The sequence below is a fragment of the Terrapene carolina genome, unplaced genomic scaffold (assembly GCF_002925995.2).
Source record: "Terrapene carolina triunguis isolate 2854851 unplaced genomic scaffold, T_m_triunguis-2.0 Scaffold66, whole genome shotgun sequence".
Lineage (NCBI taxonomy): Eukaryota > Metazoa > Chordata > Testudines > Emydidae > Terrapene > Terrapene triunguis.
Genome location: NW_020664417.1, coordinates 45,935,109 through 45,953,606, shown reverse-complemented (window position 1 = coordinate 45,953,606; position 18,498 = coordinate 45,935,109). Strand labels below are relative to the sequence as shown.

Below are 18,498 nucleotides of genomic sequence, written 5' to 3'. Positions count from 1 at the left end.
ACATTTGAAGAGGACAGACGGTGGTACCTCCAAACCACTCTGTGCCCAGGGATCCGTAGAGAATTCCAATCCTTGCAGATGCCCTGAGAGCCAAAACCAGTATCACAGAGCTCAGGCAATCTGCCCACATGCCATTGTGTTTGCTTTGGACTCCAGTTCCCACCCCCATGACAACATGGCTCATACACATGCTGTGCTGCCATTGGTGGCCTGTCTGTGGTTCACCCTACCCCTCAATCCCCAGTGTGGGGGTGGGGGTGGAAGCCACAGAATGCAACAACAGCATTAATCCTGAACACAATATTGGATTGATGCCAGACACTCCACAGGTTCACCCACTGATAATGCTGCGTAACGATTAGGTCCTTTGATCCAAGAGTGAGATGTATATGTGCTTTCACCCTCTCAGGGAGACAGCAGTTAATACTGCTTCCCACACTGTTTTTACTGGCCACATTTGGCTTATTATAATTATTATAATTATTTGAGCTTGTTTGATCTCTTCCATACCATGCACCAAAGGAGATAATACGACCTTGGGAGAGGGCTAAAACATAGGAACACCTCGGTAACGCTGGATTTTTACACTTTATTGACAAACCTGAAACTTCTATTAATCTGTACAGCTGTGAAATTCTCTACCCATTTTATAAAATGAATGGTTCAGGTGATCATTGTGATACAATAAATTATATTGATTTTGATTATCATAGAAGATACTAAGTTTTGTTTAGCGTACAGTACTTCAAATATTTGTAAGATAGTGATGAAATAGCAATCAGTTTTTTCAATGTTATTGCAGATATGCAAACAATGGTAATGGATTGTTAGCAAATCTCAATTGTTGGCATCAGAAGATTTTGTTTAGTTAATTAGTGTGACTTTCTTCAATAGCTTCCAACGCATTAAAAATCTATTGATTTATATACCTCAGTTTTAATTTAATGCAACAGATTTCCCACCTCAAGATAAAAATGCTAGAGAATATTTCTCCTATGGATTTGATGCTGCTTTTTTAAGCAAAAATCTTGTACACAGACATCAAGCCACATCTATTGGACGATCAAGCCAAAATATTTGTGTTAAACTATTTATAAAAATATAAATTTAAAAAACAGAACGATTATGTCCACAGAGGTTTTGTTTATTTTCAGAAGCCCAGATAACCTACCTTCTTCTCCTTCAAATCCTTCCTGAAAATGCATTTCTACAAAGCCTATTGGTACACTACCTACTATTTGGGTTTGATCTGTTTTGTCTACAAGTGAAGTAGACCATAAGCTACTTAGGGTAGATAGTGTCTTATTTTTTTATAAAGCATCAACTGCGTTATATTGTTGCCCTATAAATACATTCAAAATAATAATAAGCGTACATTGTTAGACTAAAATACACCCTATGTCAACTCAGGCATGGAAAAGGTTAAGTAAGCAAGCATTTATTTCCATTTGTTTTTTGCCCAGGTTCCCCATTGGGTTTTTTCCATGTTCTCCCAACTCCAATACAGTTTGATCATTTTCACCAAGTGAGGTATTTGTTAGAAGCACAATACAAACGTCAGAATGGGAGGTGTCCTTAAGCATACGTTACCCAGGAATCTAAAATTGGGTGACAGTTTTCAGTTCTCTGCAGCTCTCAAGAACCTAGAATATTAATATAATAGGAACTCTGTTTATACAGGTTTTAGTATTGAGAGTAGAGCTAGTCAAAAAAATTGAATTTTGTAAATTTTGATGAAAAATAGGAACAAATTTTTGCAAAATTGTTTGCAGAAATCTTTCCTGTTCACTAGCTCTAATTCAGAGATACTGTCGACATGATAAGCATTTCACATGTGTTTGTGCAAGTCAAAGGGAGCTGCTGGCTGCTCAGCACTTTTGGAAATTAGGCAACTTATTTAAGAACCTAAATATGGACTTTTGATTCTAACTTTAGGCACCATTGTTTTAAACATTATCCTTTATTTGCAAACTTGTTTTATTAGTCACTCTTCTTCATATGCACAACCTATTTGGCCAAGGCCAACCTGGAACTGATCCCTAATATTTTATTCATGTATTGTGGGAGTCCCTACTGTTGCTCTCCTCCAATCACTCTAATTTGCATATAATTTCCTTGGATAGAGGATGAGCAGGCATTTCAAATCAATTTGTTGCTGTTGCTTCTTTGGATGATTCTGTATGATAACTCTGTTCTGCAGTATACAATTAAGTATAATCTAAACATAGTATTATGATCTTTCTTATATGCAACACTAGCTGTGTATCTATTCTTTCTCATCTCTCACATATAGTATATTGTTCCTGCGCTCCTGGGGTCCAGTCCTGAGCACCCTGAGTTCCCATTGACTTCAATAGGAGCTGAAGATACTCAGCTCCTTACAGAATCTGAGCTGTACTGTGGTATTCAAAATATTTGTCTTACTAGGCTTGTTATAAATGAGTGGGAGTGTAAATATTTAATACTGTCTACTGAGTGCTAACAAGCTTCCTGCCTCATATTATGGATGTGTCAAATTCTATGGTTGTAATAATTACACACTAGGCTTGGTTAGCCCTCACTAGGTGATATTCCTATGGCAAGAGGGCACATGCCTGCAAGGTCAAGGATCACAATACTGGATTTTTCGTGCCCTTCTGAACATTGTTTCCATTATGAGAAATTGTCTAACAATTATAACAATAAAGCCGTAATGTAATGTAAGGCCTCTTTCAGATTAAAAAGAAAATTAGAGTGAGATGTTTTCATGCACGTGTTTGATGCTGAAATGTACATACTGGGCTTAAAGCCATTCACATCCTCTTGCATGACCACCTGCAGTACCAGATTTAATTTGTTAATCAGGAGTAAACCCCAAAGGTCTCCGTCACGCAATTAAAATTTAATATGCACGTGGAATTTTTGATACAAGCCAGGTTTAGAAATAGAGCCTTGATTTTAAAAATAGGCATTTCACATCTAAGGGAGTTGATATTATGATCTGTAAAATGAATGAAGTTCCCAAGAGTAACGAGTTTATACAATATTTATTTCTGCATTTCTTTTCAATGGTTTTGTACCATTTTGATGCAGAGTTGTATAGACCATTAATTTCTTAATCCTCTAGGACCTGTGCTTCAGTGAAACTGGGACTGTCTGAGCAAACTTACTTATCTAAGCAAACTTATTTGGCTTTGAAATGATGGCTGAGAAGTAACCCTGAAGGGAAGAAATGGTAATTGACTCAACTTGCAGGGTACAGTATTCCTCTCCATATAATACTTTTGGGGCACTTAACCCTTGTGGAATTCCAAATGAGATACTTAAATGAAGCAGTTTTCACATTGTGCATTGCCACCAGGAAGATACTGGACTGGAGCCTGATCCTGCTTTCCTCGAACACTCAATATCTCAACTAATTTATTTTTGGGGGATATCAGTGTGCACATGGAATGCAGGATCATCCCCCTACTGTGTAGTAAATAACTATATCAGAGACTGTAGCTGATTTTTAACAGACCTAGGCCCATCATAGTTGTACCAAGTAACAAACATATTGATATCTTGAATGTAAATGGAGCATTTTTAAAATTACTTGTGTACAGGACCAGGAATGCAAAGAAAAGTAGGTTATTTAAATAGCACTGGACACTTAGAAAACCACTGGAGAGCAGTTATCAATGAACAAATTTTAAAATTGAAGGAATGTTTAGGGCATCCCTTGTCACACCGTATGAAGGTAGCCTGTTCATGATTGGTCTAATCTTTTTGAATGCCATTATGTGCAAACCAAAAGGGGACACTGATCTCACAAAACAGTGTGGTCACAGGGAAAATGGCAGCATGATATGCTTCCTAAGAGTACGCACCATTTTATTCTACAAAACAGAAATGACATCCAAAGGAAAGTAGCTCATGGCCTTTTCTGCAAAGTAAAGGTAAATTCACTTTGTACTGTTTTTAGCTTTCTAGTCTTGTTTTCCATAAAATCTAGACCAGTACTTTCTGGTTTGCCTGTGAAGTACTGTAATCTGGAACTGTGGTCACTCCTAGCATTGTGTTGCTCTGGAGTAGGATTGCTAGTTTAATAAAGTGTTGCTAGTTTTACAGGAGAATGGTTTTATGACTATGGAGCACACTGTTTGACTCTTTCCCTTCTTTCTGCACATGTGAATTAGCTGTTTGTCTATCTAATAATGCACAACTTTGGATTTATCTTTTGAGCCTGTGCATTTTATAGAACTAAATGAGAAAATATCTAGACTAAAGGGAAAATATAGTTTCATGATTAAATAAAATACAATGAGAGACCCCTGGACATAACCAGTAAAAACTTTAGCAATTATCAGAAATCTTGTAAGATGTCACTAGAAGAATTCAAGGTGCTTTACTGTGAAGATATGGTGATAAGGGTACCAAATCCTAAGAAGCATTTTGAACAAGTTATACCTCCAGAGAATTTGACCTACATTTATAGAAAAAAACATCCCAATAATTAAGCCTAGCCTATAATTAGTTATATCAAGATCAGAAACTAATGCTTCTACATTCACATCTGGGCATATTTGAGAGGTGATTAAAAAAAGCAGTTAGGAACTGCATAGACATTCTAATCAGAAACTAAATTTGATTTCATAATTGACCCTAGATTGTAAATGTTACATACCACTATCATTAGGGAGTGGGGAATTAATAAGTAAACACTAAGGGCCTGATCCAGCTCCTATTAAAGTCAATTGAAAGACTCCCATTGACTTCAGTGGCCATAGGATCAAGTCCTGCCTCAAAATAAACTCTTATGGTAAAAAAGGAAAGACTGAAAAATGTCTCAAAGTTAGAAAAATGTAAAAACATGCTTGTGTCCCATCAGACTAGGTGAATATGAAATGTGAACAGTCCACTAAAAGAAAGAGAAGGCATTGTTTACCTGAATGCAGTACAGTCTGTATTTGTGGCTCCTGGATACCCAATACACAACAGATGGCACACCTCAATAGCAATGAGCTTGGGTGAGGGAGGTCCCTAAGCAAGAAGCTAGAATAAGGTTGCAGATAATATGTTAAACATGCATACACATCATACAGGTTTAGAAGATATTGGGAATGGAGTCTTGTATCTTGTTAGAGCTGGGGCCTCTAGCTATTAATACAATACAAATACTGAATATGTCATTAAATGATGTTAATGATGCAAACTGGTCTTTTTTCAGGAAAATATTTTTTTTCCCAATGTATGAGTGAATTTTTGAAATAATGCTAGGGTAAAAAGCAGAGGTTGAGGTGTAAAGACGATTGAAAGGGAGAAGATCAATTACAGGTGTTTAATAACGTTTAGGGGGGAATGCAGATGTTTGATTTGATCTATTTATTTAGATGGAAAATATTTTTCCTATTTCTAGCATAGAATAATCTGTGGCTGTTGACAAAGTGTGAACTCTCTGCTGTTCTATACATGTAAAATAATTATTTGTCTGTTTTTCTTTTCTTCCATTCATTGAGATGATTCTAGATATTTTTGTTTCTATTCATATTTAAGTTATTGCTGCTTTGCTTGTGCTGGTTATTGGTTTGCTTGTTTCTCATAGCCAGATTTCTCAAAGCCAAAATTGTTCCCTGAAAGTCAGAAACCAAATTGCTGTATTCACCAAGGATTAACAACATGGCTAGACCATTAATCCACCTGAAAATAAATTTAGTAATAAAATAATTTTATTCTTTGGGTGAAGAATAAAAAGTTAGCATAAGAAAGTAAGGAGTAGAAACAGCAAACTGGAAAATATTAGTCTAAATAAATGTGTTGAAAAATAATAGCAATCCCTTATCACTGTCACCACTAAAATAAGATCTCCTGTCCTCCCACTCTACTACTCAATTAAAGTTTTTCCATAATCCCAAAATCTTAAATAGGACTCACCAACCTTATAAAATGTAGTTATTTTGCATCATAGATCTAAAACCTCCAAAATTTCTTATTCTTACCACTCCTTCCAGCAGAGAGAAAGTCAACTCTGCCCCTAGTAATACCTCCCCCTTGACATTTGGGGAGCTCTGGTCTCCAGGCCAAAGTCTGCTCTCAGTTGTGTCGGCAGAATTTGGGCCTCTTTTCCCTGTTAATGTGGCTGCTTGATGCTGAGTTCCCTCAATTCTAAGTCTGAGGTTCAACATTGGCAATTTTGTCCTTTATTGGTTCTACTCATATTGTGCTAGATCCTGTTCCCATTCAAGTCACAGGCAAAACTCTGATTAACGTCAGTGCTGAAGGATCAAGCCTAAACACAGAGTCTATGGAATCATTACAAGCATACAAATGCTATGTATTACACAGATATCAATTACTGCCAGTGCAACAGCCTGTGGATCTTCTGTGCTGCTTCTCCATCTATTTTGGCAATGGCATCATGAAAATTAATAGTATTAGTCTTTCCTACAACTTCCCTGTGTCACATTTATTCCATTCATGTTATGTGGTGTTTCCCTTTTGGGAAAGTGGAATTGTGTGGAAGATCATTTTTTTCTTTAGTAAAAATTGTAAGATGGCAGATTAGTCTGATATGGAACATGTACTTTTTAAGAGCAGTCTCATGGGTTTCTTCTGCATTCACAGCACTGCCAATATTTTATGGAGCATTTCTTTGGACTATCTAAAAGCAGAGCCTAGTGCCTCTAGTCAGCCCAGCGCAACTTTCTCCACACTTCTTTACAAGTTAAAAGAACATTATTAAGTTTGAAAAGTCTAGCATTCAAAAGTTAGGAAACACCAGAATTCAGATGGTATGTGAAACCTTAATTAACTCCCCTTGTGTTTATGCATTACAATACAGACTTTAATTGCATGATGGCATACTATTTTTTCAGTGCACAGAGTGGAAGGTGCTCAATTAATGAACAGCTATTTAATATTTTGTTTTCTCAGCATTTGTTCGGAGTGTAGCCACAGGGGTTATTTACTGCACAGCGTTCTCTCCTCTCCCACCAGCCTCCTTGCCCAGTCTCCCCTCTGGCTCCTGCCCCCATGAAGTCTAGCTCTTGTGAATTCTGAATTCAAACCAGCACAGGTTGACAAGCTCCTTACTCTCAGTTCTGTTGCCAGACCTCAGCCCAGCCAACAGGAGGCCAGAGCTGCAATTATAGGCAGAATTCTACTCAGCCCCTGGCTGGAGCATGCCCGGTGCGGACAGAATCGTTTGGGGATTTAGCGACTAAAAATCTAAGCATGTTCTACTGAGCACGCGAAAACTGAAAGAGCCTGTTAATTTGGGCAAATTTGGACTGATTTTCACAAGGAAAGCAAGAGGCAAGCCCTTGACACACAAGTCCCCCTGCTACCACATTTCAAGCCCCAGCTCCAAAGTCAGGGGATCCTAGCACATTTTTTTTCAAAGAAAATATCAAAGTTTTTCAATATGGGCAAAACAATCCTTTTTCCTTAGTCTTGTTCTTGGAAGTGGCTGAACCATTGTGGCTGAAGGTTTTTGGAAAAAAAAAAAAAATCAGCCTGCAGAAGAAACCAGCATGGAAAATTTCAGCCCAAATAGTTAGTTTGGCAAAGTTATGGGCAAATGAAACAGAGCCTTATAATAGGAAGTGACTCAGCCCCACCTGTAATTTATATAGTGTTGTATTTACACACTTACAGTATTCTGCAAACAATCTTCCAATGGGTCATGGACAGATTTTGTTAGCAAAGACCAACAGAGGGAATGGATTTTATATTTTCCTTCTCTTTCTATTCAAACTTCCTCCTTTCATGCTGCTGCTGAAATTAATAGGACCTCTGCCACAGGCTTCATCACAAGCAGACTCTAGGATGGCATTAGATCCTCAGTCAAAAAGAGGAAACAACTTCAGAAATCAACAAGAGAGGCATCTAGAAAACTAGGTACAAAACTTATAAGAACAGTATATCTTAATCTTTTAAATAAGGCCATTTATCCCAGCTTCTGTTATTAGGAACAGTTAATGGGCATCATGTGTCTGCACTGAATACAATTAAAAATACAAAAAAAAAAGCACTCTTCTGAGCCAAATAATTTCCACCTTTCTGCATCTCTGCATGTGTTTTGAGATTTAGTATTTCCCTATGAACATTTAAAGCATGGGATTAACGGGAGAAAATGCTTTTTTCAATGTTATAATTAATGTAATTATATTAAAAGAAGTGGAGCACAATGGAGAATTGCAGCAGTGCAAAGGACCTGTTACCGCATTGGTATTTTCATTTTAAAGCTGATTTTCAGTTATAGTTTAACAGTATGGTACTTGCTTACATGCTGAAAAACTTGACTAAAATGTTGTCCCAAACACATCTGTGTTAGCAAATTTACTTTTGCTTTTGATAAATTCTTTTAGTAAATTGGCTTTTTTAAAAAAAATTATAGAAAGATAAGAGAGCACGTTGGGTTGTTTTGTGCATTACTAGTTCTACCAATTATTAGTATTGCCCATAGTCCTCAGCTTGTTTAAAAAATATCCTTGCCTCATTGAAGTCAATAGCAAATATCCCATTTACTTCCATGATGCCAGGAATTCATCCCTTATAATCAATAATCTGCCACAATTTCTTTTATCTGAATTTCGGTTCCATGTTTTGCTTGTCATTGTTTTTAATTTGCAATGTGATTGTAGAGTTGTTGGTCCCAGAGAGACAAGGTGGGTGAGGTGATACGTTTTATTGGACCAACTTCTGTTCGTGAAAAGACAAGCTTTCCAGCTTCTACAGAGCTTTTCTTTTGGACAATAGGTGTTCTTCTGGACAATGAACACCTATTACTGTAGGTTTTGTAAATTACTGATTGTGACCTAGGGACCTCTTGATACCAACTATTAGCAGTGCATTAGGGTTACAGGGATCCCCTGGGTCTGGAATTTACATTCTAGTTCACGAAAGAGTGTCACATAAGGTCTCTAATGAAAGCCTGTGTCACACTGGTCATCTTAATGATTGAGAGATGTATGTAAAGGTGATATGTAAAGAGTTACATATGTACAAAAATTATGTTCTTAAAGCAAGTAAGGTGACCTGTTTTAGAATGGCTCCACTAGACAGGAGGTAAGAAATGTTTAGCTGTCTGGCTACATGAAAGTGAAGTATTGTAAGCTTTACAGTGGCGACACATTTACATACTGAGTCAAATGCTAATAGAGGGATGTGAAATCAATGAAAAAAGCACACAGGAAAAAATGAGCTGTGCAGAATGATATCCTGTTCTCAAACTAAAATGATGGTTTGAGAGACTATATCTAGGAGGTACAGAGGAACCTCCAGTGATTACTTCAGTCTGTGAAGACAAGCTGCCAGCGGGCTTGATCTCAGAAGCAAGGGTCTCAACTAAATTGGTTGAAAATGCTGGGGAAAGGACTTGGGGTAAGCTGTCTTGTAGGAAATGGGGGAATACCCTGTTAGTCGCTAGAAAACATGTTATGATTTTGTTTTATATGTAACCATTTGTTACCAATATTCTGACTCTCTATCACTTGAATTTCTGTTTGATAATAAACTTATTGTTTTCACTATATCTAAGTGTTGTGTGTGAAGTAAAGTGGTGATACCGAGTGGAGTTTTACAACCTGGTGGACACTATTCCTTTGGGATTAGCAGAACTAAGAGTTCTGTGTGTGCTCAGTAGACCAGGGATTGAGCACTCTAGAGGGAAGATAGTCTCTATATTTGCAATAAGACCTCACGTGACCTACAGTGTATGACGTAAATATCTCATGAGAATAATAATCTTCATACTTGCAATATAGAAGCAAATAAACATGTAGATTGACTAGTTTTAAAAACGCATGAGGATAAACTAGTTCAATATAAACTCATACATTTGTAAAATACTTGAAGGATTATGAGGTGCTCAGATGCTACAGCAATGGATGCTGTTTAAGTACCTAAAATAGATTGATTCTGATTTATCTGCTTGATTGCGGGCCCTATCCAAAGCCTATTAAAAAGTCAACAGTATCTTTTCAGTGACTTCTCTTTGCTGCTGCATCTGCTTTGCTTACCTTTAGATTGATGCCACGTACTCTTACTCCTGATTGCTCTGTGTTCCATGTGGAAGATCTTTAAACTATCTTTGTCAGGATGAAAAATTGGATTTGGATTTTTTTAGTTTTTTAGAAACTCTTTACTTGAGAAATACCAGAAGGATGACTTCTCTAAATATTAATACAATTGCAATATTGTAGCTGGAGTCTTTAAAATTTATTAAGGTAATATCATCCAAGAAAGGCTTGAGATACAAACAGGAAAACAGATTTAAGTTTCAGAAGTAGAAAAGTTTGGGGATAATATAAGGAAAAGCAATGGAGTTAAATGTGAAAAGTGAATGAGAGTTTTAAATGGCACCATGAGAGTCATCGTATTATTTATGCTCATTTTTCTAGCGAGACTATTTTAATAAGACATGAATTCTGGATCTGTCCGAGTAGGAGAACCCAAGTAAATGACATAATAAACATAGAATTTTTATGGTAACGAAACCCAATAAAACCTTTGTTTTAAAGGTACACCATAGAATTGAACCATTTCCTCTTTAAAGAAAAATAAGTGTCTTATTTCTGATACATGAAAATAAAGTTTGGTGTTAATAGAAATTAGTTTTCCTCTGAGACTGGCTGTTAAAAATATGGAGAGACACAAAGGAAGAAAGAACAAAAGAAAAAAGAGAAATAAATATTTTTTTCCATATTTATTTTGCAGGAAATATATTTGTTGTAAGCCTGGCCATTGCAGACTTGGTAGTGGCGATCTACCCATACCCACTGGTCCTGACATCTGTATTTCATAATGGATGGAATCTGGGCTACCTCCATTGCCAAATTAGTGGTTTCCTGATGGGCCTAAGTGTTATTGGATCAATATTCAACATTACAGGCATTGCTATTAATCGATATTGCTACATCTGCCACAGCCTCAAGTATGACAAGCTGTATAGTGACAAGAATGCTCTGTGCTACGTCATTCTCATCTGGATCCTGACATTTGTTGCTATTGTTCCCAATCTGTTTGTTGGATCGCTACAATATGATCCGCGGATCTACTCGTGCACATTTGCACAATCCGTGAGCTCACCGTATACAATAGCAGTGGTGTTTTTCCATTTCATGCTTCCCATAGCCATAGTTACTTTCTGTTACTTGAGAATATGGATCCTTGTTATTCAGGTAAGGCGAAGGGTTAAACCTGACAACAAGCCCAGGCTGAAGCCACATGACTTTAGGAACTTTGTCACCATGTTTGTGGTATTTGTACTGTTTGCAATCTGCTGGGCTCCTTTGAACTTCATAGGCCTGGCTGTGGCTGTTGACCCAGACACAATAATCCCCAGGATTCCAGAGTGGTTGTTTGTATCCAGTTACTACATGGCATATTTCAACAGCTGCCTTAATGCTATCATATATGGACTCCTGAACCAGAATTTCAGAAGAGAATACAAGAGAATTATTGTCACAATTTGTACAGCAAAGGTTTTCTTTCAGGATAGTTCTAACGATGCAGCAGATAGGATGAAAACCAAACCCTCACCACTGATTACGAACAACAATCAAGTGAAGGTAGACTCTGTGTGAAAATGGGAGCCTCACCATTGCCGATCTACAACATTCAAACACTAGCTCTGTTTTATTAGCCACACAGTTGAAGTGCTGTAGTGAAATACTAGTCCTATATGAAAGGTATTTGGACAATGTTCTGTGTACAGTATTTGTGAGCCAAAGTAACATAGCCTTGACATAAAGAGCCTCCTGTTGTACAACATATCTTTCAAATAATGACTCTCATATGCTTAAAGTATTACAGGGTTACAGACATTTTTTTTAATTTTCTGTTTAACATAGATAATTGAAGATGGATTGGAACTGAACTGGCATAATAACTAATTATTTGAAAAAGCATCATCAACCTCCAGCTGGACTCCCTAAATTGCAAGGCAGGTTATGGTACTGATCTTGACACCCTTAACAACTTCTGTTAAAGGAAAAATGGGAGCTATTCATTCCAGTGTGAGGGAACATGAAAAGACGAGGGAGAATACTTGAAATGCTTCACTAAGAATCTCAGTCTATATATTTAAGTTCCTACAGTAGTCATAACTTTGTGGCAAGTAAGCCTCACCACTCCTTTCAGGTAACTACACCGCCCTTGTTGAGTCCTCCTCTTTAAAACTGTTTTTAGGAGGAGAAATATTCATGTCTGATTATCTCAAAAGCTACATGGGCCTATAGAACAACTAGGGGCATGCTGGGGGTGGCAGGGAGCACACATGGGTTCATCAGGAGCTCAAAGCGCACAGGGTGATTTTGACGTATGGGAACTTCCAACTTCCCTAATGTCCAGGAGAAATACAAATGGGAGAAGCCTGGAAGCCACCCAAAAGGAGAGAATGGGGGAGATATCCTCTGGAGATAGCAGAGAGAAGTGCCTGTTGCTCCTCCATGACCATTCCATAGTATGTTTTAGGAATTGCCAGACACTGGGCCTCTCCTCAGGAAGCCAAATGCACTTAAGAGGGGCATCTGAGAGGAATGGGAGTTTGTTTGGAGAAGGACAGGGCCTCTGTGGGTTCTGAATGCTTAGCTGAACTCTCAACCACATGAAGCCTGGAGGATTGAGATAATCATATCAAATTCACGTACTGCTTCCCAAAATGAGCACGTGACCCTGTTCTAACCCCTGGAAGCCTCTAGAGCTCTGTCTCCTTCTCAAAATTGTCCAAAAAAGCTTTTTGAAATGTTGGTATCTAAACATCTCATCCATAGTTACCAGTGATGAAAATGGTATAAAAGCCTAGAGAGATTAACAGACCAGAATAACAGAAGAGAAAAGAGAAGACACCGCTACCCTGTGGTAGAGGGACAAAGGATGGTCCAATACTTAGAACCATCTATGTGGCCTACCCATTGATGTGTTCCATGCATGGGCAAGAGATGAAGAGGGTGGGGAAGGGAGGAAGTGCAGCTAGGCAGGCCCTGGCCTTCTACAGTGAATCTCGTTTAGTGAAAACTTTTTTTTTTTTTTTTTTTTAAACACAAGAATAGGTTTCAGCTTTTTCAGTTAATGGGCTGAGATCCTTTCAAACACTATGCAAGGACTGTTCTCTCCCTAACTCGTACTATCATTAAAAGAATGATCCACTGAATTAGATCTATAAAGGTTTCCGCTATCATAGCTTTCTAATCATTAGCCATCCTCTCCTGGCATATATTTACTTCCCACAATCACTGATGCTTGAGCTTTTCCAAGACAGTTCCAGCCATCTCTACAGGACTAAGAGGTTTTAATAGCTTATCAGAATGTTGTTATTATTATATGTTAAAATATACACTGTTGAAACTGGTTCATTAAAATAATTACATGAAACTCTAGAAAAATATTTGGTTTTCAACAGCTTAGATGTCTTTGAAAACATTAAATACTCACTGTATTCTATAATTCCTTAACTGTGGACAACCTTAAAAGCATCTCATATCTTTTGGGCATATATTATTGTACAGTTGACTTAGTATAAATTATGAGCTAAACAGAACATATTCATACGTACTTGAAACCACACTGACATTTTGGCAACTGAATAGTTTCTTACCTTAAAAACAGGTGCCTCATGTTGTCCTTCACTCACTTCAGGCTTATAATGAACCTAACTAACAATGATGAAACATTTTCCAGATGAACAAGCTGGTCAATGCATTATCAAGGTGCTTGACTCATCTTTGTTTACATTCAAATCTGTAATGTAAAAACCGCTGTGTAAATAACCAGTTCTCTTCTATTGTAGTATATAATACGATTAACAGTATAAAGTATATCACAGCTTCCTTCAGTGATTTCATCCTTACAGGATGCTTAGCTGTGTAATGACATTGCTTATAGTGTGTAGTTATATCACAATAATGAGGGAGGCAAGACCACCTTATATTAGTCACATAAGAAATTCACTATTTAAATTACTACAAAAAGTCTTGCCTTATTTAAAACAAATATTTTCACTTAAAACAATGTAATATGTTATGATAAATCTGATAAAGTAGCATAAAGATAGTTTCAGTAGCCCGACCATCAGTGAATTTAGTATTGTCAAAGGTTTCTTCACTTGCCTGTTTCAAACTGGAAGCTTACATGTTTATCATTTCTACACACATATAAGCCTTGAAACAGCCATTAGTGTGGGTTATCTGAGGAATTAAAATCCCTTTTAAATCACAAGTGCTAAAATATATTTTTGATTATAATAAAAAAACATTTGCTAGACACAAATCATATATTATACGAAAGGTCTATATTTTGGTGAGCAGGTCTGTAATTAAAATTGAGAACATTTCTGAGATCTGGTATTTTGAAATATTTGTATTAATTCTAAAACTACAGAAATTGTTTATGTTGGTGATGATATGAGCTGCTAAATATAGCAATAATTTTAAAAAGATTTATCTCTTGCTCTTTTTGGGGTATTGTTGGTTGTAGCTATTTGTTTGCCCCCAAATTAATGACCAGCTGGCTGGAAGTTTTAGGAAATTATTTGCTGACCTCTTCAAATTTTTCTGCTTATTTTTTGACCATTCCATAGTATGTTTTTAGGAATGGTTTGCGAAGTCACTCCCAACCAGCAGCACATCCAAATGCAAAATGATTGCAAATTAAAACAAAAGTACCGATGTTTAGTTCCCTAGAATGATTTATGTCCTGATCCTGTGAGGGGCTTGCAAGATGATGAATTGCTGGAAGTTGCTCAGCACCTCACAGAACTGGGCCATCTATAATCAACAGGTAATATCTACAGCACATTGGATGCTGCTTTCTCAGTAAAAATAGAACTAAGCTCTGGCAGTTGTGGGTTTACCCAAACAGTCTTGCAATTGAACTGTACAAATGGATGAACCCTAAAATATAAGTAAAGATATTTTTACCTTCAAAGTGATGAAATTCACCCCGTGTAGAAAACCAGCATAGGGCTGCTACACCACTTAATCCAATTACTCTGTATTTTGGAGGCTTAAGTGGTGCATAGGCCCCCTGAATATGGGTGATTTTCATTCTTTAAGGCCCCATTCTTGCAACGTGTTACACATGGATAGACCTCGGCTTTCGAGCTGAGCCTCAGTGAAGCCAATGGACCCCCAGGCATGAGCAGGGATACACCCATGTGCAACACATTGTAGGATCAATGGTTAAATGAGTCTCAATTTGCCCTATGAAAATTCTTTTTTTATGTATGATCCTGGCTGTGCTAACAATCAATCTGTCACTGTGTGTCGTCATATCCTGAATAACACTATTGCAGTGTTTGATACAGTCATTTTATTGGTGATGATTTTCATTGAAAGCTTTATATAACAAAAGTATAGCACTGTTTTCTTATAACTAGCACAGAAATTATTAACACATTAATATAAGTTAGTGTTTATTGTATATAAACAGTGATTGTTTGCAGCTATGTACATTAATTTTGAATAATTTATTTATAATGCTCATCACAATATTTCTTTCTCTCCACTTTGCTACTAGTGGAACAACACGGAAAAACAGCAAATGTGTTATTTTATATGGACATCTGAGCAACAACAAAGCTGGTATTTGGCTTTTCTTTACCTTATGTTTCAGAAGATTATCTTTCAATAATCCACAATAATCTATTCTACTGTACTCAGTTTCTGTAGTAACAAATAACCCATCCTGCTACGACCAGTCTGTACTGCACCTTTGGATTGCTTTTTGGATTACTTTTGCAATGTTGTCATTGATTAGCTTCAAAAAGAATTATGCCACAAAGGAATTCATTGGTCCATTGAAACTGCACAGCAAACAACATAAATACAATAAGCACACACAGTCTCAATGTAAAAAGCCTAGAACCCTAGCATTCAAAGTAGCTTGTTTCTAAAGCAGTAGTAATGTAAAATAACAGATATTCTCTAATCCCTTTCCAATATGTGCACTTTCTTTCTGTTTATAATTAATAATTCCCAGCACTTTAAAAGAATTAAGATTTGCTACTGTCTGCCCTTTGCTGATTGAGGCTTTAGACTGGATATGTGCCAGTTAATATAAACTTGCTTGCCAATTCAGAACCTGTAGAAAAACAGAGTAGTCGTGGCTTCATACGCCATGTTCTGTAGCTCAAATTTTTGCCTAATTTAAATGAGAACCCCATTATGTGATTCAGTTTTTTTTCAATTATAAGAAAAAAAAAAACTACCTCAATACCTTGTATGTTTCTGGGAAGTTCTAATTACATAACAAAGAGTGAAACTTGCCCACAGTATACACCTCTTAGATTCTATTCTAGAAGAAAGAAAGGAAAGGTGAAAGGAAGAGGTGCATAGGTTAAAACTAATCTGGGATTACTTTAATACACATTGGCCACCCAAAACAGCCATATTACTGAATACTGACCATAATATTTATGATACATTATGTATAACATGCCTACAAACAAATTATTCCAATATATTAAACAATATTAAAGATAAAAGACTAGCTCCTCAGCTAATGTAAATCAGCATAGCCCCACTGATTTATAGCAGCTGAGGATCTGGCAGTATTTACTTTCATACATGTACAGGACACCTATCATACCATTACACTAGCTACGTTTCTCTCTTAATTTTAAAGAGTCCATCACTGTCAGCTATCCAGGTCTATACCAAGGTTGTGGAGGAATGTGAAATTGCCTGCCAAATCTCTGCAAAATAAACCTCATCCAATGGAGTTGTCTATGTGATTTATTTTTTAAATAAAGTAAATATATTAACTCAATGGCTTGATTAAACTTCTGTTATCTAGCCATGCTTCAATGTTGCTATATTGGTGAAATCCTACAAGCTTTTGGCAGATATCCAGAAATTATCACCTATATGTAACTCTATGGATGTATGGAAATAGACATTCCACACACACTTCCCCTTAGTGATGTCCCCATATGGGTGCTCAAGGATTGCATTTAATTACAAACATGTAAATGGGTCCTGATCCTGAGAACTCTTTCTCAGACAAATATTCTCATGAAAATGGAGTAAGCTCATTGACTTCAGCAAGAACTACTTGTTTAACTGCTCCAGGATCAAGCTCTGGAATAGTAACCTAAATTACTGCTTAGAAGCCATACATTAGAAAGTGTGAGAGAACACTGAATACCCAATGAAACATTGGAGAATTTGTTCAAGGATGGACAAGAATCACATCAAAATGTTGTTATAGTGCAACTGCTAATGGTACGCTTGATTCCCCCTCCCCATCAAATTGTTACATGGCTACACAACTACACTTCTGTGCAATCCTTAGTGATGCATTATCTGGGTCACGCCCTCACAACACACAGAGAAAGTATATCTAGTGGTTATTTTGAGGAAAGAATCAAAATATTTTAAATTACATAGAACTACCCAGCCTATACATTGAAAAGACTTCTTCAAGCCATGCTGAAAGGTATGTTCCGCCGGTTTATATATGGCAAATATTCCAACTATACTATCCTCAGGTGGACATTTTCATCCATGGTCAGGCGATACATTGAAATATGCATGTTTAAATCCAAAAGACCAGTGTACAGCCCTTGGAACAGAAGGATGATGTATATGCTCAACCTGAGCATTTGCCCCAACCCAGTATGTAGCTCATGCTATATTCCAGGATAATTCTTTCCCTCTCCCTTCAGAATTAACCCTTCTCTGATTTCATATTCCAAACTATGGCCCTTTATCCCCCATGTCTGAGCAGGCTGCCAGCCTGACTCTCCCTACCCACCTGTTTGCAGCAGCCAATCCACTCTTTAATGAGCAGTGCTCTCGGCTGTGTGCCAGAATACCCCATCCCAATGTAACCACCAATCCTTTATTTTAAGGGATGTCAAATGGTCCTCCACCCATACCTAATAAGGCTAAGCATTTTATCAGATACTAATATATATAGTTTAAGCAATAATCATGCAAATGGTTCTACACTGTGATGCCAATGTATATTTTTGTACCATGAATAAACCACCATGAGGTGATGTTCCTTAAAAAGAAGTGTCCTGTATTTTTCATACAGTTTGCTTTTATTTCCAAGAAATGCAGATTGTTACCCTGCTGCACACACCCCCTTGTTCTGCAGTCACATGACACCCTCCCTGGCTGCTTCCTGGACTGAGGGAGGGAACAGGGCTAACGAGCAGGAGGAAACAAACTCTCACTGAGGACTTGTCTACATGGAAAGTTATTGCCTAGCATGCACTGAAACAGAAGTATTGAAAGCGCACGATGGAATGTTTAGCACACAGTAGCAAGGTCCACACGGCCAGTTAATGTGCAGAAAGCTAGTGCACTGTAGATTCACAGCCTTGGCTTGCCACGTACAAACTCTCTGTGTAGATATGCCATGAGAAAGCAAGCTGGGAGGTGGTGTTTGGTTCCCAATAGGGAGAAGACTCACATCAGATAGACAACACAACTCAGCCTACTTTCCCAGGGGCCTTCCCTCCTCCCTAGCACAGCTACCTTAATGGCCTCACTAATACTGGTTCCAACCAATGGTCCATCTAGTCAGTAT

At 37.4% G+C, this 18,498-nt stretch overlaps 1 protein-coding gene across 1 annotated transcript in view; it reads left to right on the top strand.

The window, feature by feature from the left end:
- Positions 1-11,663, top strand: part of MTNR1A (melatonin receptor 1A) — an 85,033-nt gene extending 73,370 nt beyond the window's left edge. The window contains exon 2 of the mRNA XM_024203280.3: positions 10,678-11,663. Within this exon, the coding sequence (XP_024059048.1) occupies positions 10,678-11,546 (869 nt within the window). The 3' untranslated portion in view covers positions 11,547-11,663. The remainder of the gene's footprint in view (positions 1-10,677) is intronic.
- The last annotated feature ends 6,835 nt before the right edge of the window (positions 11,664-18,498 follow it).